The sequence below is a fragment of the Ctenopharyngodon idella genome, chromosome 16, assembly GCF_019924925.1.
Source record: "Ctenopharyngodon idella isolate HZGC_01 chromosome 16, HZGC01, whole genome shotgun sequence".
Classification (NCBI taxonomy): domain Eukaryota; kingdom Metazoa; phylum Chordata; class Actinopteri; order Cypriniformes; family Xenocyprididae; genus Ctenopharyngodon; species Ctenopharyngodon idella.
The window spans coordinates 31209210-31234022 of record NC_067235.1 but is presented as its reverse complement, the minus strand read 5'-3'; the positions used below and the strand labels follow the sequence as shown (position 1 = coordinate 31234022).

The window sequence follows — 24813 nt, the reverse complement described above, 5'->3', positions numbered from 1 at the left end:
TCTTACAAAAACCCATCACTTCGCTTCAGAAGGCATTTATTAACCCACTGGATTACTTTTATGATGGATGGATGAACTTTGGAGCTTCAAAAACTCTGGGAAGCTGGGAAGAGCCAGGATATTATTTAATATAACTTCCGTTGTGTTCATCTGAAAGAAGAAAGTCATATACACCAAGGATTACTTGAGGGTGAGTAAATTATGGGATAATTTTCATTTTTGGGTGAACTATTCCTTTAATTAACGCATTATGAACTAACATGAGATAACAATGAACAATAGTGCATTTATAAATTAACAATGACCAAATGCATTAAAAACATTGTTAGTTCATGATACCTATACAGAATCTGATTGTAAAGTGTTACTGAAAAACACTTTTTTTCATAAAAGTCATTCCTTATAATAACATAATTAGAAACAGAAGCAGGCCTCAGTAAAACCAGGTGACAGCATTAAGAAGGAGAGATTAAGAAAAACAAAATCAGCCATGAAAACAAACTCACTTGCCATAAAAAATGAACATTTTGTACAAATGAGAAGTTTATTCTTTAAAGAACGGAATAATATAAACTATTGTCTATAAATATAAAGGGTTTTTTGATAGTATCACAAGCAGAAGTATGAGAAAGAAGAAAATAACAGACGTCACCGGTGTAGAAAACTGTAATGCTAGTGTGATTAAATACATGTCAGATTCATGCATGATGCATCTCAACAGAGCAGGCCTCTATCTGCCAGTGCTTTCCGCAAATCACCATGTGCATTTTCCTTTGGAAAAACAAAAAACATTCATTTGCATTTGAGATATTTGCCATGAACAATCAAGAATCAACATTTTCTGATGGTCAGTAAAAGGCATTTAAAAAAAAAAGCACATGATGACACGACAAACCCAGAAGAATTATGAACAGTTGATGTGAATTACTATGTAGTGCTTGATCGACGTGGGGTTTTTAATGGCTGATGTCGATACCGATAACCAGAAATCAAATGCAGCATTACTCAAAAATCTGAAAAGCAAATTGCTTTATCCATCCGCAGGCCTGTCGTTAAATTTTAGAAATGACAAACAGGATGAGCAGACCAGATTATCATCTGCTGACCATCTCAAAAAGAGCCAAATATCGGCCGATTTATCGGTTTATCCCTACACATATGCACCAGAAAGTTGGCATGCCATTTTTCACATCATATTCATGGATTAGTTACGATACCAACACAGACATTAAACTATTTGAGAAGTGCATTGCAAACACCGTCCATCCCGTTCTAGCTGTATGTTTAGAGGTACTTCTGTGCAAAAGAGCCATAGGAGAACAAAAAACCTTCAGAAATATCATTACAGACTGAAGAAACACATGTATACATTTCTTTGAGTTAAACAAAAGTGCAGGCCTGGGCCCAATGCTGCTCCAAAATGAAAAAGGCACTTAACTTTACATCTTAAAAACATTTTAAAACAGCCTGAGATTGCTGCTGTCCGAGCCAGACCAGATTGGGAGACCAGCAAACCAGTTCATGCTGGACTAATCAGTTTTTCCAGCACGGATCACTTGCTGTTTTTGTTCTCAGTCTCCATAAAACATTCCAGTACTATAATTCATCTGCACCCAGACAAATCTCAGTCACAAAGCCTTAATTTAAAGCTCAATTCTGTCCATGATATGCGGCCATAAGTGCTGGGTGCACAATTCACACACATTAGTATTATTTCTGCATTTTTTGCATGTAAAAAGCAGTTTGAATATTTGCCCGTGGAAATACTGATGTCGATTAAAAAAGACACAGTTTTACATACAGGCTTAAAAAACAGATCCCCACCCAGAATATTCCAAGAGAAAAGGCATAAATAATCTCCAAAACAATACGGTCTGTCCAAAAAAAAGTTCCTTTGATTAAAAAAAGAACATCCAAGTGTGATTTAAATACAAATATATACTTACAAAAAAAATCACAATGTTTATGTACATCTCTTTAAACAGTTGTTTTTTCATCAGAAAAAAGTGAAGGATAAAAAAAGCAGTTTGTCACACTGTTGTTTCTCCATGTTTGCTGTTTGCCAGTCTCGTGTAGAACTTTCTCCATGAATTCAGCGTCTTTCCAGACCATATCCAGAATCCAGATGTGATTCCCACAATCAGGGTCATCAGGTACTTGATCATAAACACCGTGAAATCCGGGTTTATTTGCGGGTTGTGCGCGGGACACGGCACCGCGTACGTCTTGCACGACTGCGCGCTCCAGGTTTGTTCCCACTGCGCGCGAAAGGCCTGTTCGTAGAAGTAACATGCGATCACGATGGTGGCCGGAACCGTGTACAGGACGCTGAAGATGCCGATGCGCACCATCAGCTTCTCCAGCTTCTCCGTCTTGGTGCCGTCGTGCTTCATGATAGTCCTGATGCGGAACAGAGACACGAACCCCGCCAGGAGGAACGAGGTGCCGATGAACAGGTAGACGAAGAGGGGTGCGAGGACGAAGCCGCGGAGAGCGTCCACGCTGTTGATGCCCACGAAGCAGACGCCGCTCAGGACATCTCCATCCACTTGACCCACCGCCAGGATGGTGATGGTCTTGATGGCCGGAACTGCCCACGCCGCCAGGTGGAAGTACTGCGAGTTCGCTTCGATGGCCTCGTGGCCCCATTTCATCCCTGCCGCGAGGAACCAGGTGAGCGCCAGAATGACCCACCAGATGGAGCTGGACATGCTGAAGAAGTACAGCATCATGAACAGAATGGTGCAGCCTTCTTTTTTGGTCCCCTGCACCACCGTCCGGAACTCATTCTCGAACTGCTCGTTGCAAACCACTTTGTCTTCCAGCAGAAATCCGGCGATGTACGCGATGGACACCATCGTGTAACACCCGGAAAGGAATATGATGGGTCTCTCCGGGTAACTAAAGCGCTTCATGTCCACCAAATAAGTCAGGACAGTGAACAAAGTGGACGCGCAGCACAAAACCGACCAAATCCCTATCCAAATCCTTGCGAACTTCTGCTCATCCTCGCTGAAGTACATCATCCCGTGGAGCTTTTTGGGTTCGCACGGCGCGCCGCAGTTCTCCTCGCCCAGAAAGCGGTAGTTGAGGTACGGCGGCACTTTGAGCGACGCTGGGCATTTAAAACGCCCCTTTGGGACGTGGTCGGGTGTCGCTTGTGTCACATCAGGCGTCGGGTTGACGGGCGCACTCGAGGTGTTCTGACCCACACACAGCTCTCCGCCGTGCACCGGGAACGATTCACACGCGAGACTCTCTGGCCACTGGAAGCCGAATTTGTTCATGAGCGCCTCGCAGCCCTGACGTGCGCGCTCGCACAGCGAGCGGCACGGCGGTAGCGCTTGCTCCAGCACCGTGCACACCGGCGCGTACATGGAGCACAGAAAGAACTTGAGGTCCGGCGAGCATTGCACTTTGACGAGCGGGTAGAACTGGTGCACCTCCAGCCCCGCGTCCTCCTGGTTCGTGTGGCCGAGGAGGTTGGGCATGATGGTCTCGTTGTACGCGATGTCCGTGCACAGAGGGATGGAGATGGGCTGGCAAAAGCCGTGCTCGGGAACCGACATGCCGCGGTCTCCGTACTGCGCGCACGCTCCCAGTATTCCAAAGGCGAGCAGGAAGAGCGCGGACGCATCGCGCGCGGCCATACTTTCCTTCTGCGGTTTGTCTCCTTTTGCGCCAGCGCTCTTCCTCCCTTTGTTGATTTATCCTGTCAAACGGGCTTTTACTCCGGTCAAACTTTTAGGAAAGTGCGGCGGCGCCCCAGACGCTGCTCCGCGGATCACGAAACGAGGGAAGAAAAGAAAACCACACAAATGCCTGACACGAATAAAGAGTCGCGCTGTGTAGAGTCAGAGTTTCTGTGAGCTGTTCAAACCTGTTTCCAGGCGCCCCGCTGTCTGCTGTTCATAAGCGAAACGCGGGCGGGGTTTACGGACAGATGGCTCGTGTTAGGGAGCGTCGGGATTTCTTTCGCCTGTGGTTCGTTTTGCGTTCTTATTACGTTCTTTAAACGTTCGTTCTTCGAGTGTATAGGGTTGTTGAACGGAACCCATTATATCTGCTAACTTTAGACAGAACAATAAGTCAAAGAGAATGCTGCTATATTTGCCTAGTCAGATTTTGCTTACAGGACAAATACCACTTCACATTATACACTGTATACTGTAAACGAAACCATAAGCATGCAGGATGTGATGATATGCATTGTTGCCTTTGTCTTGCTCAGTTGGGGTTTAAAATACACTTAATATTCAGTAATATTATTGCACTGACACTATGAGAACAAAACTTGAAGTAAATTGAGCTGAACAGTAACTATTGACATTGAAAATACAAGAACAAAATCTTTAGGAAAACACTGTTTTGCAATCACAGGTTTGTTTTCATTTGCATCAAATAAATATGACTATTAACGTACATAATGATAACAAAGATAAATTATTATTTTAGATCATATTAGACAGCCTTGCATAGGTATTTAAAATTTTCATACAAACATTTCTTTAATATAATAAAAGTATTAATTGTTGCCTGGGAAATATTCATTTATGTAGATATATTTTTACAGATAGCTCTTAAAAACACCTGCAAACACTTTGTTTTGAAAAGAACTGATTAAACGTACACCTTGAATGCAATGTAAATCGTTTTGGATAAAAGCTATATAAATCTGTGAAATGTTTTTACCTGTACACACACCTACAATAATTAGACTGACCATCTGCATACTTATAAAAGTCAGTGAACACAATCTGCTTGCAGTATACAAAAACAGAGACGGCCCCTAATGTGAAGCTCAGACTGCTGTCTTCCTATTGGTTTCTGTGTGTGTCTATAAGAGAAATGAGAGGAACATGATTTGCTATGACAGGGGAATGTAAAGACAGCCTTCACTAAGAGTCTGGATACTGGCTGGAATACAAAACAACTTTTGCCTGAGTAAATATTCATTTTTCATGTTCCATTTTGCCTTACTGTATAATCATTCTGATTAACGAACATGAAACGCTGAACCAGCTCTGTCACTCATACTGGACCTTAAATTGTGTACAACTCTGAGTGCAAATAACTCAATATTTTGCATTTTAAATGCGTCACTCTTAGAAGAAAAGATTCCATATAGAACCTTAAAGGCTTCCGTCAGGCGCATCATATGTAGAACCTTTTAGGGGTTCCATCATGGCATAATTTTTTATTTAAAACGATATTTTATGAATTAAGTAGCTCGTAAACATACTTACACTGGAAAAAAAAAATACTAACCTGTTAAACATGAAAGTATTATGCAATCATTTAAGACATTTCTCCTTATATTGAACCTTTTGGGCTCTTTAAAATTAAGTAAAGAAACTTAGGGTTCATGATGACGTGTAAACATGCATGTGAACTCACTGATAATGTCTGTTTGTGAACCTTTTCCTCTGAACTGTTGACTTAAACCTTGCGAACTGAAAGCACACACATTTGTGGCTCTACAAAAGCAAATATCACTATTTAATCTCAGCTTGTTCATATAGTTCAGATTAATCACATGCTAATGCCATCTTCTACTGAAAGCAATGCAGTGAGCTACAAATCATCACTCACCAGGTTCAATTGTGAAAACGGTGGTTGGTTTGAAGCGTTAATAAACTTTATTTATTTCAGGTAAAACAACGATAAACAACATTTACAGAAGGACATTACATCTTCCATAATAACATTACATACAGCTTCTAACAAATAATGCATTTACTACTCTAATATATTCTACGTTTCGTTTGTTATAAAGTGACCAGTTACACTTCTAGGTTCCAGAACTGCTTGTCAAAATTCTGCATTATTTCAGTGCATTTTACAAAAAGAAAAAAAAAAAATATATAGGCAAGTGAAGCAAAAACACAGATTCAGTGTTCAGCACAGCGGATGCATGTCGAACCTCAACGCCTTTTTCCCAACCAGTATATATACGGAATATGAATTAGTCAAAGGGGGCATTCGTGACCCTGAATGTGGATCGCTGAAGCGGCACTATCACATGGTGTCTCGACCCCTTGTCATATATATACAGCCTAGTATATAACAAAGATTACAAAAAGATTAAATATTCACAGATGAATTAAAAGATTCAGAGAATAGCGTGGTATTGACAGCACATTCCATAGCATGTCCAATAGAGCAAACCGGGAATCTAAAGCTGTTCCCTTTTCATGGTAGATTTACACATTTATATATATCGATTTAATAACCAACTTTGAAGCAAGCGCTAATGATTATGCAAACATGATGTCTTCTTTTTTTTGTTTGTGATTTGTGTGTTCGTCACAGTGCTAAATGTGCAATAATATTATTATTACTCATATTTTCTCCATCCCAAGTCTCATCCGTTTTTCTTGCCCAGCACAAAAAAAGGAGAAACTCTACGCACCTAAAATACAGCATGTGGTTTTGCATGCAAGGCTGTGACTGCCACAAAGGCAGAAGGAGCTCTTACATGTTTAAAGCACGCACGTTGCATGAAAAATTATTATTCGGCTGCTAATACTGGCTGGAATCCATTAATATCGCAACGGGTTTAATGCGGCTCCGTTACGCTGGCTTCTGACAGAATTGCAGCTCTATTCATTGTTGCAACATAAAAACAGTCTCTTCGTTTCTGCAGGTCACTCTGAGAATATGGATGAGGCGATGTTCGAAGTATAAACCGGTGAGTTGAATAAGACCACGTTCACACTGCAGATTATTACGGGTGTCACTCCACTTCATATAAAGCACTGAATTCACTCGTATTTTAGTGCAAAATTCTTTGCATAATTCTTCAGTGAATTGGGAGCAAAAATATGTTAATATGTGTTCGCTGAACTGTTGCTATGATTATCACCAGTGTTGGGGTAACGCATTACAAGTAACTTGAGTTACGTAATCAGATTACTTTTTCAAAAGTAACACATTACTTTTTCAATTTACAACAAAATATCTAAGTTACTTTTTCACATTGACTGACAGCTCTACTGTCCCCATGTTGAGAGAAATAAAGTGCAGAGGTGTTGTGTGCGCTGTGTAAACATGATGGTTATTAGCCGCGTTTCCACTGTCGGGCCAAAAGCGGGTGTGCTAGTGCGTGCCAGTGCCAGTTGTGTTTCAACTGTCACTTCCAGGGCTTGATCGTGCCTGGTCGGGGCTTCCTCGGGGCCAGCGACCAGGGATTTTTTGGCCCGCTGAATACCTTGGTCCAAAGCGGGCCAGCTCAGGCTTGAGGGAGTGGTTACGAACAAAGTCTGGAGACGGCAGCACCATAGATGATTTTATATAGGTTACCAGCTAACATCAGCATTAAAGACTTATACCAGACTGTCTGATATCCATATCCAACTCAGCATGTGTCATAAAATAAATTAACTCCAGTTTTTCGGGAACTTCCTGTTTCTCTGACTGAAAATATAACTGTTGGGACTGTCACTGGAGAGAGTGCTGAAGTTCTTCAGGTCGTATTTTTGGTGAAAAAATTTGTAGAAATGATCATTCTTTCTAAATGTGATGTAAACATACTGTCCTGTGACTACAAATAAACAAACAGACATGACTGAATAAGTACCTATAAAATAATGGTAAATACTACTTTATTTCTGTGACTAATGTTTAATCTTGACTCAAATTAATTCGTTATGATCAATGTATCATTATTATTGTAAAAACTGAGGTAAAACATCGATGCTTGGGTTTTTAAATCTTTAAGTAAACAACAAAAATGCCAACAAATGGCCGTTTTTATCGTGTTCGTTTTGCAATCTTGCTAGTTTCCAGTAATTTCTTTCTGATTAGTTTTCTGATAAAACTTCCATTTGTTGGTGAAATGATGGGTTTGTGTGACGTTGTTTCAGATAGGGGTGTTACGGGCAGGTTTTGGTGAAGCGCTGCGGAGCTTCTGGCCTGACGGTGGAAATGCAGCATGATTTTGGGCCCGGTGCTACAGGTCCGAGGCTATTAGCCTAGCCTGGCCTGTTGGAAGCCCTGGCTTGCACTGCCCGGACAGTGGAAAAGCGGCTATTGTAGTTCTAGACCAGGGGTGTTCAAACTCGGTCCTGGAGGGCCACTGTCCTGCAGAGTTTAGCTCCAACCCTAATTAAACACACCTGAACCAGTTAATCAAGGTCTAACTAGGCATACTGAAAACTTACAGGCAGGTGTTTTGAAGCTGGTTGGAGTGAAACTCTGCAGGACAGTGGACACCCTTCCAGGACACTCCTGTTCTAGACTAAAAGTGAATATGCATTTACTCATCTCACTCAAAATGAATAAAAACAGTGAAACGCAATCTCAGAATTTTATGCAAACTTGTAATAATTAACTATATTAAATTACACAAATATACTTTATGTATTTAATCTCACTTTATTAACCAATGTCTTTGCTGCTGACCTTCAATGATTTGATTCGACCATACTAATAAGGAACTTTTTGTTGTTATTAAAAAACAAACAAGCAAGCCCAGCTCAGGTGAGAAAAAGTAACAAAAAAGTAATGTAACATATTACTTTTCATAAAAAGTAACTTTTTTTAGGGAGTAATGCATTACTTTTAAAAGTAACTTTCCCCAACACTGATTATCACTACATCAATCATTTCAAATTCAGGAGTGACTCGAAAACAAACGATAATTAGGTTTTGCAGTGTGTACGTGGCCTTACCGTATTTACAGGTGCAAAACGTGACCTTATAAGCTGGAATGTTGCACAAATATGTTGAAAAGTGCATTCGCAGTAGGCGACGACCTTTTAAATTCCATAAGCGGCATTGCTCTTAAACCAGTCCTCTGACCGTTAGTCACACTACTATGACTAAAGCTGACTCAAGAAGTACAGATATTAAAAACATAATAAAAAGGGATCATGTCTGGATTTGTATAATAACTGATGATGTGTCACTGGACATGCACGTCTGCACACATTCCATTCGCTTTGGATCTATTAAATAATCTGTTTCTAAACAAGGTGATGGCATTACTGTACAAATCTGAACTCATTTTACTTCTTTATTCGATCCCATGTTAACAGTGCAGGGCCAAACATTGCTATTGTTCAATTAGCTCTTGCACTTATAGAAGTCACATTGATATTTTACAATATACTGACAGAAAGAGAAAATACTGTACTCAAATGATGATGATCTCATTATGTTGCACACTTGATCATCAACCAAAATGGACGGACATTAACAGGAAGAGCAGTATCAGTATTGTACACTGCTGTTCTGAGAACTGTGATCAGAGAGTAGTGCACTTTGGGAAGGGCCCTTCAGAACGTCATCTTTCGTCTTGAAAAGCTACTTGAGAAATGCATTTGCTTCTTCAACAACACTTCAATCTGAAACTTTAAATGGCTGTTCACACACAACGCATTCTTGCATTTGAAAACAGCTGGATATAGTGGAATGGAAATGGTATTCTGGGTCAATTTTACCCACAACACATGTCAGAAATACTGGTTAACCAGTTTGTTTTTCTTAAAATAGAGTGAATATTTCTCATTTAGGGTCTTGAACGTGCCTGCAAAGTTTTGACACTTTGAGGATTTGTGGAATTACGATTGTGATGTTTTCAATTTTAAACCAATTTCATGGTTAAAGTCAGGTGCATAGACCAAAAAAAAAAAAAAAAAAGAGGTATTTACATTTATGCATTTGGCAGAAGCTTTTATTTGAAGTGTAACTTATCTGTTCATGCATGCAAATTTAGCTGGGAATCGAACTCATGATGTTGGCATTGCACCATGCTCTACTGTTTGAGCTTTGGGAAAGCACACAAAATTAAAAAAAAAAATATTTTTTTAAATTAAAATAAAAGTTGTCATAAATAGTAATAAATAGTTAAATAAAGTTTTAAAAATCATACGTTCTCATGCTTACTTTATTGTAATGTTTGAGAAGTATTAAAATTTTTGATTTTATGATTTTTGGTGCATTATTTTTGGGTCAGTTTGACCTGGAACATAATGATCGTACCCAGAATTTTAACATATTACAAGGTTTAACTTGACATATATTTAATTTAAAAATAAAGCATTCTGTAGCTCAAACTGTAAAGCAAGCAATGGCAGGGTTATGGGTTCAATTCCCAACTGATCAAATGTATACTTTGAATGCAATGCAAGATGGATAAAAGTATCTACAAAATGCATAAAGGCAATGCAAAAATGCAGCAATAATGCAACGAGATGTCCATCTAGCACAGGCATTTGATTTAAACCAAAAAATAGCACAGAAGAATTCAAGAACACGTCCTGTGTGAACATCCTTTAACAGTTCAAAGTAATGTTGCAAAAATCGTTCGGGCAATTTTAATGATCAGTTAGTGAGTGCAATTCATTATAAGATTGTCATGGGCCTTCAGAAGGAACAGCGAAAACAGATTCATTTCCAAACGCGGGCGACCGTCTTTCTGACTCACGCACAGTAGCACCAGTGCAAGCGTATTGCCTGTATTTAACACATTTAAACGCACACAGAGACGTAAACCGAGTACCGCAGTTATCCGCCCAAATGATGATCAGTGATGGTGTTAATTGCTTTAGCGCAGTCCCTGCAGTGAGTGAATGTGCACCATCAGGCTGCAACCGCAATATCGTTATTACTGTTGGAATTATTGTCATCGTTATTGGGTGCGCAGCTGGATCGTGCCATAGCCAACGATGTGGAAGATTGCAGGAAATGCGAAATGCCAGCTTGGCCTTGTTAATGTGTGATTGTTCGCGGAAGGGCATTTGGTTTGTTCTCTTAGATAGACATGTATATTTAAATGTACAAACATACATACATTCGTACATAGGTAGCTACATACACAAACAGTTCGTATTAATTGCCTTTTGAAGTCTGATGTTACCGAACGTCGTTCGCATGCCGTCGACGTGAGGATGTTACGCAACATTCCTGATGGTAAATCTCAGATTTGACTGGATTCACGCTGCCTCAGTTCCACATGGACGGTCAAATCAGCTCGAAATGAAATAATTTAAATAAACATGAAGAGTCATTCCCATCTCATTTTCCTCTTTGTCCTTTTTCCATCTTGACAGCTGACAGCGCCAACCTGCAAAAAAAGACAGACAAAACTTTCAGCGACAGTCCTGATTTGCACTTTTAGCACACACTAAAAATAATGTGTTGGCTCAACAACAACAACAACAGCAAATAGCAAATGCACTTGCGGCCATCTGTGCGCCCATGGGCGTGCTGGTCTGAAAAAGAGGTGTGTTCAGGTGCATTGTTGGCGTGTTGCTATTTTGAGGCAACTGAATATGACTGCACCATTGACCAACTGAAACCTAGTCTAAAGTCAATGGAGCAGTATTTTTTTTTGTTATTTAAAGGGCGCGTTAGTAATATGCGCCTATAGATGGGTGCACAACACGCATGTTGTTACACACACAGAGATGTGCAGCAGTACACAAACATTTTTAAATATTAAAAATATAAGGATTCCTCTCTGGAGAAGCGTTCAGTCTTTCCATTTGCAAATTCTGCCAAGTAAATAGCGAATCCGCCATGGTGCAAGCACAACTGGCTTTTAAAGGGAATGGGAGATGACACTCTGATTGGTTTATTACACGTTACACCCAAAACACACACGACTCATTAAGACAACAGGGATAACCCTTGCGTCTGGCGCGCCAACCATTTTTTCCGACGTTAAACTAGCAAAATAGGATTCGGACACGCCCTAAGTACACCTGTGCCATGCGCTACAGATCATGCACTTAGATCGTTAAAATAGGGCCCCTAGAATCGATTTATGTTCAACCAACAAGCTACATTAAGTTAATAATTTGTAGCATAAACACAAATTTTTAAGTTGATTACTCACAAAAATTAAGTCGCTCCAACTACCAAATTTGTAGCACATGCTAACAACTTATTTAACATGTATATTTAATGAACAAGTAAGATATTACTTGTCATTGGCATTAGCGCAGTCATTGCTTATAGAGTCAATAGTGTTTACCTTCATGTATCTACTCTTCAGCACAATGGTAACCACCAAAACTTCAACATTACAGAAACTCTTTTAAATGTCAAACATAACAGCATTAAACACTAACAGGTCTTTCTCTTCACTAAAAAATAAATAAATTAACACTTCATTTCAACATTTATTCTCCTTATCCATTCCTATGCAAAGAAAGCATGCTGGGAACTAGAAATCTAATCTAAAGCCTAATTTCCAAAGTTATCAAGAAAATTTCATTAAGTTACTACAACCTAATTAAAAAAAAAAAAAGCCAAATAACGCAGAAATTTGAGTTTAAATTACAGACGATATTAAGTTGATGTAATGATCAACATTATTATGTCATCAGAAGTCTATAAAATAATGTTTGCAGCTTAAAAAGTTTAATTAAAACAATAATTTCATTTTTTTAACTTGAAACCATGTATTTATTTAAGTTTAGTAACAGGTCCCCAGAATTACTTTTTAGAGTGTAGGCGGTGAGTCAGAAATCTCCACTTCAGCAGCTTTACATACACCAAACTTTACAGTTTTGTCTATATTCTGAAGGTTTGTTCATACATTATTCACCTGGTTTATAGAACATTTTATGACTAATGTGAAGGTGAACTGTATTTATTTTCTGGCTGTTAACAGTATATTTTTATTTATGGACTGATAAAAAGAGAGATCCGAAATCCCCTCTGTAAAAACCTTCAACAAAATGACATGAATTTTGAAACTGGCTTTATCTAATGTTAAGATTTCTGTTCTGGAAACGTATGCAAATGAGTGCATATTTAATTAGATAATGTCTCATTTGCATCTTTAAACATTTCAGAAAACTTGTAATACAAAAATATTTGCAATTCTTATCATAATCAATCAACTGGGGAATGTATGGTGATATCTGTTACTTTTTATACTCTTTTCACCTCTGGTGTCTCACATTAACTAGAGTAAATAATGTATTTCGATAAACTACATTTTTAAAACAGCTTCACAATGCTGGTTAGGAGGATGATGGGATGCAGACGAAAGAGTGTGTGTGTGAGGAAGGGCAGATCCGGCTCGCTTGTTTCTCTGCTAATCTTCCTCTTTTTTTCCCCATTGACCATACTGCTAATAAATAATGCATGCATCTCTGTGTGTCCGACCTCTCTTCTCTCTCTCTCTCTCTCTGGCAGTCTGTTATTCCCTCTCCCTTTCTTACTCTCTCATTTTGAATTTTCTTCCTTTCTGTGTTGCCCTTCCCCCACTTGATTTCAATCCATGTCTTTGGAAAACCATTCCTGGAGGATTTGCAAGTGTGTGTGCCAGAAATCAGAGATCATGGAAGGACGTTGCCTTTATCCAGAGCCCAAAGATCATATATGTGTGTGTGTGTGTGTGTGTGTGTAAAAGAGGAAACTGACTAAACTTGTCCAGCTCAGGAACACACTGTCCTCCTCAAACCCACCCAACTACATCCACTGAGGGTTGGGCCATAAATAGATATTTATTAACAATATCGATAATAACTTTTTGAGAAATTTCCAATATTCAGCTTACATCTACACTGTATTTATTTTTTTTGTTTAAAGTTGTACATAAAACAAAGATTATTGGAGTATGTTTTACAAGAAAATACCATTTCAGTCTTTCTACTTCAAAATGTCATATTTAATTCAATGTGTTACTGGCTGTTTCTTTGTAATTATTTGTCAAATTTACTAACAATTTCTGACTGAAAACTGTTTCAAAGTAAATCCTATGCCTAATTTTTTTTCAGTATTCATTATAATTGTAAAAGAAAGATTATTGGAGTACATTTACAAGAAAATACTACTTCAGTGTTTCTGTTTTAATTCAATGTGTTACTTGCCGTTTCTTTGTAATTTCTGAGTGAAAATGGTTTCAATGCCTATTTTTCAGACAATCAGGTGCATGTTGCAAAATTCTCTTCTCAAAAATTATTATTATTATTATCATCCATGTTTTAATTTATACAGTATAAAAGTTCTGTTAATAAAAATGTTTTGTTGCAAATTAATTGTTATATTTTCATTTGATTACATTTGAAAAGATTTTATATAACTTTTAAAGTTTTATAAATTCATTTCATCACCCTTTTTGTTGCTAAATTAGTATTAAATCATGAACCAAATAAATAAATAAAAGGGATTTCAAGTTATATTTACATTCATTCTTGAAGTCTAACAAATGTGCAATGCATTTTCTGCCGCATTAATGGAAATTATTATCGTGATAAATATCGATATTGAGTGATATATACATATTATCTATCTATCTATCTATCTATATATATATATATATATATATATATTATACCATATTGCCCAGCCGTACATCCACTGATCCCATCTGTTTCAAATGTCACAAGAATGCATATTAAAACGCAACAGGACCGCAACTGCAATGCTTTGACCTGCGTATTTCCGAAGAGTTTCTAACCTTAATCTTTGGGTGGTTTTCGTCAAAACATTTTACATTTTGAATTTTGAGTCACTTCCTAAATGAACACACACAAAATCATAAACATTTGTCACACCTGTTCTGCTCGCAGTCAAAAAAGACCACAACAGCCTACACAACAAAGACCTATTTTTTGGGGGGTACAATCCACAAATCCATGATGAAGTAGTCTTTGACAATCTCTAAATATACAGTACTGTGCAAAAGTCTTAGGCAAGTCAGTATTTTCACCCCCCAAAAATGGTTTTAAGCCAGTTATTTATATCTTTTGCTGTAGTGTGTCAGTAGGAAATATCAGTTCACATTTCTAAACATTTATTTTGCCATTAATTGTAATAATCCACTGAGATTTTTGAATACACAAGGAGTCTAACAACAGCTGTTGCTCCACACGGAGATCTGATCTCACCATCATCAAGTCTGTGTGTGATTACATGAAGAAACAGATGAAACTGAGACAGACTAAATCCAGAAGAACTGTGGCCGTGTCTCCAAGACGCTTGAAGAAACCTTCCTGCACAATAATTGACAATAATATGATGTATAATATTATATTTTTCTAATATTTGTATTATTTTATATCTAAATAAATGGTGCATAATTTACAGGTGAATATTGTCTAGTACCATAAAATCCCTTAAAAATAAAAAATAATAAAGAATAAATATTATTCAAAACGAAATATAGTACATTCATTTTTTTTTTAAATGTTATGCTTATTGTCTTCGGTCTGTTTTGACCACAGAGGGTTAAATTGGATGAGAATCTTGGTTCTTTAATAATAAGACTTTAATTATGGCATCAAACTGGTGCGCCGTCTTCATTTAGAAACCTTTGAGAGGTTAAAGAAGGTTGAAATAACTAGAGATAAAACATTTGAGCCTCTTAGTATCATATATAAAGATAGCAAAATTATTTTAATCACAACATTCTTTTACTTGTATGTTCATGTAAAATGTCAAAGTACATGTACTTTCTCAGTTACATCTCGTCTCGACAGGACCTGAAAGGGCGTCAGACAGTCATTCATTAAATGTTGAATGAGTGAATCACCTGTCCTGCTCAAAAGACCTGCTTCTGTTGTCTATCTGCACTCGGCTCAAAGATGTGATGCTCATTTTATAGTGTCAAGACTTATTCATTTATTAAAAAATACATTAAATATGCAATTCATACAGACAAAGAGTTGAATACACCTCTTCTATGATCAACTAATTTATATTTATTTTCAATATTTCAATTTTTGTGGAGTATTAAGTAAAATGTCAGAGTGGTACAACTGCCCTAAGATTAAATAATAATAACAATAAAACAAATAAAAAGCTGAAATTCTTAAAAATATATTTTTTAAATAACCAATTCATAATAATTTAATAATATTTCAAATAATCTATTAGTTTATACTATTTTTAATGAACTTTTTTTCATTTTAATTTATTTAAATTTCAGTCATTTTGTTGTGCTTTTATCATTTATATTAGTTTTTTAAAATATATTTTTACTTTTATTTTAGTTTTAGTAAATTTAAAACTTCAACTTATTTTATTTCATTTAGTATCCAAAGCAACATTTAATATTTTTTAAGTTTATTTTTTTTAATTTAATATTTATATTTTATTTCAGCTTTATTTGAATGAATGAAAACAGTTTTTAATAGCATTAGTTCTAGTAAACAACACTGACATGCAGGAAATCACTGGAAGTCTTCAGGAAACATGTTTGAAAACAATCATTCTGCAATTCCATGTGGTGGCGCTAGTGAGGGAGAAATTACACACTTTAACTTTTAAGATGTTAATGCTGATCATGTTGATGTTTAGATTGTAATTCGTCAAAATTCTTTAGACTATCAGTCACAAAAAACATCAAATGACATCCTTGCAAGAAGAAAAAGTTAAAATCTCAGCGGTGTGCGTGTCAGGTTCCTCTGTGAACAGGAGAATGTCAGATGTGTTTAAGAGTGTCTCCGACTGATTTAGCAAGCACAATGCAAAGCCGGGCTCCCACAGTTCTCAGAGAGCCGGCCAAGCAGACGGGCCCCTTCTGGGCAGGCTGGTGGATGGTGACCTCTGACCTCACCGCCCAACAGAGGCCTCGTCACGTCCAAAAGCGTGTAATGAAGTGCGTCAGACCGCCATTAAACGGCACACAGCCGAGCTGACATTTTAATACGGCTCTTTATGCGTCTGCGAGTGTTTGTACGTCTTAGAAAATGTTTCCAAATGCTTTAATGAACACACTTGGATTATTTTCCATTTTCTTAAAAGTGCAAATTTAATTAAAAATTAGTTCCCTGAAGGATTTAAAGAGCATTGAAAAGTTTCCAGTCATTAAAGGAGCAGGAATGCCGTGTTACGGCCAGGACTGTTCTGTTGCCATCGCGACTGAAGCACGACAGCGCTTTCCATTTTCATTTGAATGACCTCGACAACTTCAACTCCAAACAGTATGTGTGCTATGAAAGCCAATAAACTATGTTTTTCTATGACCACGAAGTGCACTAGTGACAGCTTTATAGTGAGGTCAGTGGATTAACCCTTTCAACTAAACAGCTTGTTAAAACTCAAGTTCTGCTACTCTAGAATCACCAAACAGAGCTGCAAAAATAATAACAGCTTTCACAAACACTCCCCTTGTCTGTCATTGGTCAGTCAAACAGATAGCCCCGCCCACAAACTCATACGACTGGTTGAATCAGAAGTTGACATCATATAGATCAGTGCACTTTATTTATATAAGTCATATGCTTTGTGTGAGGAACAAACCCACATTTAAGTCATTATTTGTTGTTTATCGATTTTATCATATAATTTTACATTCATCCACTCATGATTTCTGCTGGATGTATTTCTCGGACAGTTTCCTCGTTCTCAGAGCATGTTGTTTGAGTTAGTGGTTGCTCCCGGGTTAAAGATTAAATTTGGATCAATCATAATAAAGCCTTAAACGGCACACAACCGACGTTACATAAATGTCCTCAGTTAATCATAATAAATAAGGGAGGATTACCGGCTCTTGTCGATGGAGATCCGGGAGGATTAACTCTGTAATAAATATCGTCACATTCTCCTCCAGCTGAAACGATCATCAGCCGTGTGTCTACAACAGCCCAGTTCATCACAGCAGATACGGGTTGAATTTGGGTGTGCTGGTAAGATGAATTAATACTGAATGTATAGTAAACCACACAAAGGGAACATACGGGAACAACCGCAGACCTCGGCTCTGCAAATTCAAATTTTGCATTTGCATTGATGGCAAACCTGACATGATGCATTTTCACGTGATATTTATGAATATTTCAGTCTGTCCCTCACACAGCATCGTATGACCTCAGATTATAGTGCGTGAGCCGTACGGACAACAGTGGAGCTTGACAGTATAAAACGCTGTTCATTTTCATTCTAAGAAGCAGCTCTTCCACTGAAAAAACACATGAAGGTGAATAAATGACAGGACTTTCATTTCTGGCTCATGTGTTCTTTAAGAGGTTTGTGGAGCGGGCGCCTTTGTGATGGTTTTGTCTTGCGTAAGTAAAGCTTCAGAGCTCCACTCAAGACGGCACATTCCAGAGAGCGATTGGCCGCTGACCCGCACACAGATGCACTATGGGAAAGTTGTTTTAACTATGTGCTCATGATCTCTGAAAGAAGATCTTACCTAACATGAGAACATGTCCATATTTCACTCCAACATCACAAGAAAGAAATATCACATCTCGCAAAAAGAAAAGACTATTTCTGCATCATCACAATTATTTTCATGACAATTAACCAAATTTGTATAAATCATTTAATTTAGCTACGAGTTATAGGGGTATTTTAAATTGCATGGTAGTATTTAAAGGATTAGTTCACCCAAAAATTAAAATTCTGTCATTAATTACGCACCCTCATGTTGTTCCAAACCCGTAAGACTTTTGTTCATCTTCAGAGTACAAATGGAGATCTTTTTGATGAAATCTGAGTCATTTCTGTCCCTCCAGTCTATGCAACTACTACTTTGATGCTTCAAAAAGTTCATAAAGAGATCGTAAAACTAATCCATATGGATTGAGCAGTTTAGTCCAAATTTTCTGAAGAGACTCGATCGCTTTATGATGAACAGATTTAATTTAGACTTTTATTCACATACAAACATTCATCAACTCACACATCAGTTGTGGTAAACGGAAGCTCATGCATGTTTGCTTGACACGTGCGAGAACCAATGAGGTTCATTCTTGTGTTACGCAGTACGTTTGAGCTTCAGCAAGAACCAGTGAGGTTCATTCTCATGTTACACAGCACATTTGATCTTCAGCAAGAACCAGTGAGGTTCATTATTGTGTTATGCAGCACGTTTGAGCTTCAGCAAGAACCACTGAGGTTCATTCTCGTGTTACGCAGCACGTTTGAGCTTCAGCAAGAACCACTGAGGTTCATTCTCGTGTTACGCAGTACGTTTGAGTTTCTGCAAGAACCAATGAGGTTCATTCTTGTGTTACGCAGCACGTTTGAGTTTCTGCAAGAACCAATGAGGATCATTCTCATGTTATGCAGCACATTTGAACTTCAGCAAGAACCAATGAGGTTTATTCTTGTGTGTTCCATAGTATGTGTCAGATTTCATCAAAAATATCTTCACTTGTGTTCCGAAGATGAACGAAAGTCTTAGGGGTTTGGACTGAGTTTCCAAGATGTTACTACTGTATGTAGTTGCTAGTGTGTTTGGGTGTTGCTATGCGATTACCTGGGTGTTTGGGTGGTTTTCAGGATGTTGCCATGCGATTTCTAGGGTGTTTTGAGTGGTTTCCAAGATGTTGCTATGTGGTTGCTAGTGTGTTTGGGTGTTGCTATGCGATTGCTAAGGTGTCTGGGTGGTATCCAGGATGTTGCTATGTTTTTGCTAGGGTGTTTTGAGTAGTTTCCAAGATGTTGCTACTGTATGTAGTTGCTAGTGCGTTTGGGTGTTGCTATGCGATTGCTAGGGTGTTTTGGTGCTTTGAAAGTTGTTGCTAGGGTGTTGCTATGATCTTTGGGTTGTTTCTATGATGTTGCTATGCGTTTGCTAGGGTGTTTTGGTGCTTCGCAGGTTGTTGCTACAAAGTGTGGGTGGTTTTCAGGATATTGCGATGATGTTCAGGGTATTGCTATGTGGTTGCTAGGGTGCTTCTTCTGTTTTATGGTCCACCTGGTGAAAATGGTGTGTCTGATCACTTAGTAAAGTAACAGCATACCTAAACCTATTGTTTAACTACTGCAATAGAACCAAACAGGGCTCTATTTGAATTCAATAAAGCCCAATAAATGATCAAATTAACTCAACTGAACCTCCTTCAGTTAACTATAAGCTGGCAATGGCATGTTAGCGTGCTAAATATAAATTATTTTACTAAATGTACAGTAATATATGGGATGAGCAACGTCCTCAACCTAAACACAAGCTATACTCTTTAGTATGACAGAAACCACAAAATACCAACATCACAGAAACTCTTCTAAATCTCAAGTATAACAGAACATCGATACACCAAGTCTTTCCCTTTACTCAAAAACACATAAAACAACACTTAACATCAACATTTACTCTCACAATCCAGTCCCACTGAGAACTAGACAACAATGAACTTAATTTGATATTGGCATCAAAATCATTGTGAATATTGTCACATTGTCACTTTTAGAACTGAACAAAGACAGTGTTTGTTCCTACAGCAGCTTAATGACACACTAAAATGACTTACTGTGAGACTGTAAAGTGGCCAAAAGCTTCTGCAGGGAAAACTGCTACTTTTTTCCATGACAAACACTAATGCTGCCTATAGATTCTCCTTCCCTGTTAAAAGACTGGGAAATTCCCTCTATATGACATACAAGATGGAGTGTCGGGGAGATATAAAGATGGCCATCCATCACCGACAATAAAATCTCATTGATTACTGAGCGGCATAAATCACAGGACACAAGCAGGGAGAGAGAGGTTTACTGGACCTTCAGAACTCTACATTAGAGCTTCTGCTCCATAAATCAGTCATACTATAGAGCCATGAGGACTGCCTCAGGCGCTCAACCCTCTCAACACACCCTGAACTCTCTCACGGCCGTACGTGTGAATCACAAAATACAACAGCTACTGCTGGAAAACCACCATGAGATTTTTACACCGGTGGGGTTGTGCAACAGCTGTCAACCACAATACTGGGGTGATTTTAGTGTGTTGCTATGTAGTTGCTAGGGAGCTTGAGTGGTTTCCAGGATGTTGCTAAGCGACTACTAGGGTGTTTTGGGTGGTTTTTAGGATGTTGCTATGTGATTGCTAGGGTGTTTGGGTGGTTTCCAGGATGTTGCTATGCAGTTGCTAGGATGTTTGGGAGGTTTACATGATGTTACTATGCAGTTGCTAGGAAGCTTGGATGGTTTCCAAGATGTTGCTATGTGGTTACTTGGGTGTTGATATGTGATTGTTAGGGTGTTTTGGTTGGTTTCCAGGATGTTGCTATGCAGTTGCTAGGATGTTTGGGAGGTTTCTAGGATGTTACTATGCAGTTGCTAGGGTGTTTAAGAGGTTTCAATGATGTTACTATGCAGTTGCTAGGGAGCTTGGGTGGTTTCCAGGATGTTGCTATGCGATTGCTAGGGTATATGGCTGGTTTTTAGGATGTTGCTATGCGATTGCTAGGGTGTTTGGGTGGTTTCCAGGATGTTGCTATGTAGTTGCTAAGATGTTTGGGTGGTTTCCAAGATGTTGCTATGCATTTGTTAGGATGTTTGGGAGGTTTCTAGGATGTTACTATGTGGCTGCTAGGGTGCTGATATGTGATTGTTAGGGTGTTTTTGTTGGTTTCCAGGATGTTACTATGCAGTTGCTAGGGTGTTTAAGAGGTTTCCATGATGTTACTATGCAGTTGCTAGGAAGCTTTGGTGGTTTCCAAGATGTTGCTATGTGGTTACTTGGGTGTTGATATGTGACTGTTAGGGTGTTTTGGTTGGTTTCCAGGATGTTGCTATGCAGTTGCTAGGATGTTTGGGAGGTTTCCAGGATGTTGCTATGCAGTTGCTAGGGAGCTTGGGTGGTTTCCAGGATGTTGCTATGTGGTTGCTTGGATGTTGATATGTGATTGTTAGGGTGTTTTGGGTGGTTTCCAGGATGTTGCTATGCAATTTATAGGGTGTTTGGGTGTTTTTAGGATGTTGCTTAATTTTAGCATCAGCCCATTCAGAAATACCGGTTTGTTGGCAGAAACGGCTAAACGCCACTTCCCTTTGTCAGCAAAAGCCTCTAAGTCCACAGAAGAACCAATCGGGAGACGCGAGTTGAATCATATGTTTTCAAGATGAATGACAGGTGTGTATGAGCCGCTTTCAACTGCCGAGCTACAAGTTTTAATCATGTTTTGTCCATCGTTTCAGTGGCGATGACAGGATTTCGCGAGTAGCAAGTAAACACAACAGTGTGTCTTTTGCTGCTGTAAAACTGACAGAAACAGATGTTTTATTATGTTTTGTGGTCCAAAGAGGTGGACTTTTTGCAAAAAAAGGACACGTTTTGACATTCAAATTTCTTAAATAACAATGAATTGACAAAAGTGACATTTTTTAAAATAAGGTATTTCAATAACTGATTAATAAACTTTTCATTGCGTTAAAGTGAAATTACTCAACCTAAACATAGGAGCCAGATAAAAAAATGCTCATTTAAAAGAAAACATGTCAGATGGACTTAGAGGTTTTTGCACCTGAACCCTTCATATTTAGATAATAACATTTGAAATATAGGTAATATGTTCGGAGAAATAACTGTCTCTCTAGTTGAAAGCTCTTGCGTATATGTGATCTGTTTGCTCTGTTGATTTGGGACAATTTGATCAATCGCACAGCCTGTAGACGAGTTCGCTACATTCCCTCAAGTCTGGGTTTCTCTGTCAGAAACGCCCCTCCACCGCACGGCAAACAAACACGCAGCCGTTCTGGCCGGCCGGCGGAGAGACGCCCTTCCAGCTCCTGTCAGAAAAGGCCCAGATGAAGCAGATCAATGACGGTTTCAGGACTCTGGAGCTCCAGCGTAACGTGCCCAGCCTCGGGCCATCTCACCTGGATATCACTTCAAACAGCTGCCTGTCACTCAAACACAAAGACAGGCTCCATCTAACACAATAATCCTTCCTGTGCGCTGTAACACAGAACGACCTGCTGCATGAACACAGCTGCTGTTTTAACCTGCAGTCATGAGATCCACATTGACTGCTTTAACACTGAGACAAAAACTGCTGCAGTTGCTGATAGCTTGTAATGTAAATCAGTGAGATCTGAACAGTATAGCTACTTACATAAAATGCATATAAATATCAGTTGTCACTGTATATCTGCCAATAATGTCTTAAGATGATATTTAAATCCTTAGTTTATGATCAAATCTCTGCAAATATAATGCAGTGCAATATAATGATGATTAAGAGATGAACAAATAAACGTTATTCTAAACCATTATTCTAAAGAAAAATGTTTGTCTGCATAATCTTTCATAATCTATACAAACGTTTGTAAGCGCAGGTTTCAAAGTAGAGTTTAGGACAAAATCGGCATAATTTTTTGGTGTAAATGCATTAAAATGACTTCCATGTATTATTGAATATAATTGTTATGCATATATTTGATATGCGAATTTCTAAGGTCTCTAAATGATCAACATGATCAAAAACCTGTTGCACACAATCTACTACATGCCTTCTGTAGTAGTGTTGTCAAAAGTACCGGTACTTCGGTACCAAGTCGGTACTGAAATTTTGAAAATGTGACGATACCAGCATTTCTGTAGTACCGGGAGTACTGAGTATCCGGGTATATTCGGTACCTACTGAGAGGCCTGTGGCAGTATTTTACATGAATATGACACGAGTGAAGCACAAAGCTTTGTTTACAGAAGAAATAGGCTAATACAATTAAATGTGACATTGCAGCCATGGAAACGTTTTGGTTCATGCCGAATGAGAGATGTAAGTCATACATTTAAGCTTTGTCGGCTTTGTATTCTGTTTTGCGAATCACGATCTGGTCACCCGATTAGCAGAGAATTTAACAATATTCCATGAGTTATTCCACTGAACATGAAATCTCAGTTTCTTTTCCCAAATCTTCACTCACGCAGGGGATTATAAATGTTTCTTCCTTTCGTTCGCTTTTAGGCCTATTATAGGCTATTCGCATTCTTTACTGTGGTAAAGTAGAAAAAACACCGTAGGACAGAAACCTTTTTGCTTGCACGTAAGTTTCTATTTAACACAGTTTGTGCTTGTTATTACAGTTGATAAGGCGCGTCAAGTTTATTTGTATAGCACGTTTCACACACCAGTGATTTTTAGTTTCGTTTTCTCTGGCAGCGCAAAATCAAACACAGCCTGAATGTCTGAAGATAAAACTCGCTCTTCAGACCTTTTACAACAAGTGTCAGTTGCTTGTAACATCAGATAACATGAAGATATTATTAAAGAGAAATGGTCTATTTCCTGCTCGTGTCCCTCATCCCTCTCAAAGCGGCAGGCTACATGACGCATCTTTGTGTGGAAATAAAAAACAAATGTTTTTTAGAATAATACTTCACTTTCTTATTATTTAGGTTACCATTATTTACTGATATTTATTTTGTAGTTTTACAGGCTGTAGTGTGTCGTTTCACTGAAGGAATAGCTAAAATAAACACACACGTCTGTTACAAAATGGATGTTTGAGCATTTGTTTAGGCCTATTTATTTTTATTTCAAATTTATTTCATTGAGGTATATATACACACACAAACATACACACACACGATCCAAATATTTATATGTATGATAACCATCATATTTAATATGTTTTTAAAATAGGCTAGTTAAATAAAATAGTTAAATAGTTCTAACAGATTTTCCTGTGGTACCGAAATTGGTACCGAGAACCGTAAATTTTTACTGGTATTGGTACCGACTACTGGGATTTTGGTACCGTAACAACACTATTCTGTAGTCTGATTGTTTATACATTTTTTTATTTATTTTTTTTAGCAAGTAAAAGGCCTTTTAGTAAAATTGTGAAAACATCACCCTTCAGGTCATGGTTCACATATATTTTTTTTCTGTGAAATCTTAAACATAAGAATAACTTTGATATTGTTAGTAATATTTCAAGATGAACACTGAACTTTACCTGAATATCCCATTGATTTCAATTACAAGCTATCAGAATTTTATCTTACTTTTTGGCCATATTAATATCCAGCCTGGTCTAATTGTTAATACGTGACTATTACTACATAATTTTTAAAGACACAAAACATACATTTTGTACATTTGGATAGATGCTGAAATGTAAAATATGGACATTTTCGCAACATTTAAATGTAGCATTATTACGTTTTTACAG

At 38.1% G+C, this 24813-nt stretch overlaps 2 protein-coding genes across 4 annotated transcripts in view; both read right to left on the bottom strand.

The window, feature by feature from the left end:
• Nucleotides 1-521: 521 nt before the first annotated feature.
• Nucleotides 522-4412, bottom strand: fzd1 (frizzled class receptor 1). The gene has a single exon (XM_051865453.1). The coding sequence runs from the start codon at nt 3648-3650 to the stop codon at nt 2031-2033; it is 1620 nt and encodes a 539-aa protein (XP_051721413.1). The 5' UTR covers nt 3651-4412; the 3' UTR covers nt 522-2030.
• A 1204-nt stretch (nt 4413-5616) lies between these two features.
• The window catches only part of cdk14 (cyclin-dependent kinase 14), a 183260-nt gene continuing 164063 nt past the window's right edge, over nt 5617-24813 (bottom strand). For all 3 annotated transcript variants that reach the window (XM_051865454.1, XM_051865455.1, XM_051865456.1), the window contains one exon: nt 5617-11068. The gene's annotated coding sequence lies outside the window, so the exon portion shown is untranslated. The remainder of the gene's footprint in view (nt 11069-24813) is intronic.

What these genes read in the sequence shown, in the direction of transcription:
- fzd1 (XM_051865453.1), bottom strand. Translation starts at nt 3,650, where the DNA reads ATGGCCGCGCGCGATGCGTCCGCGCTCTTCCTGCTCGCCTTTGGAATA.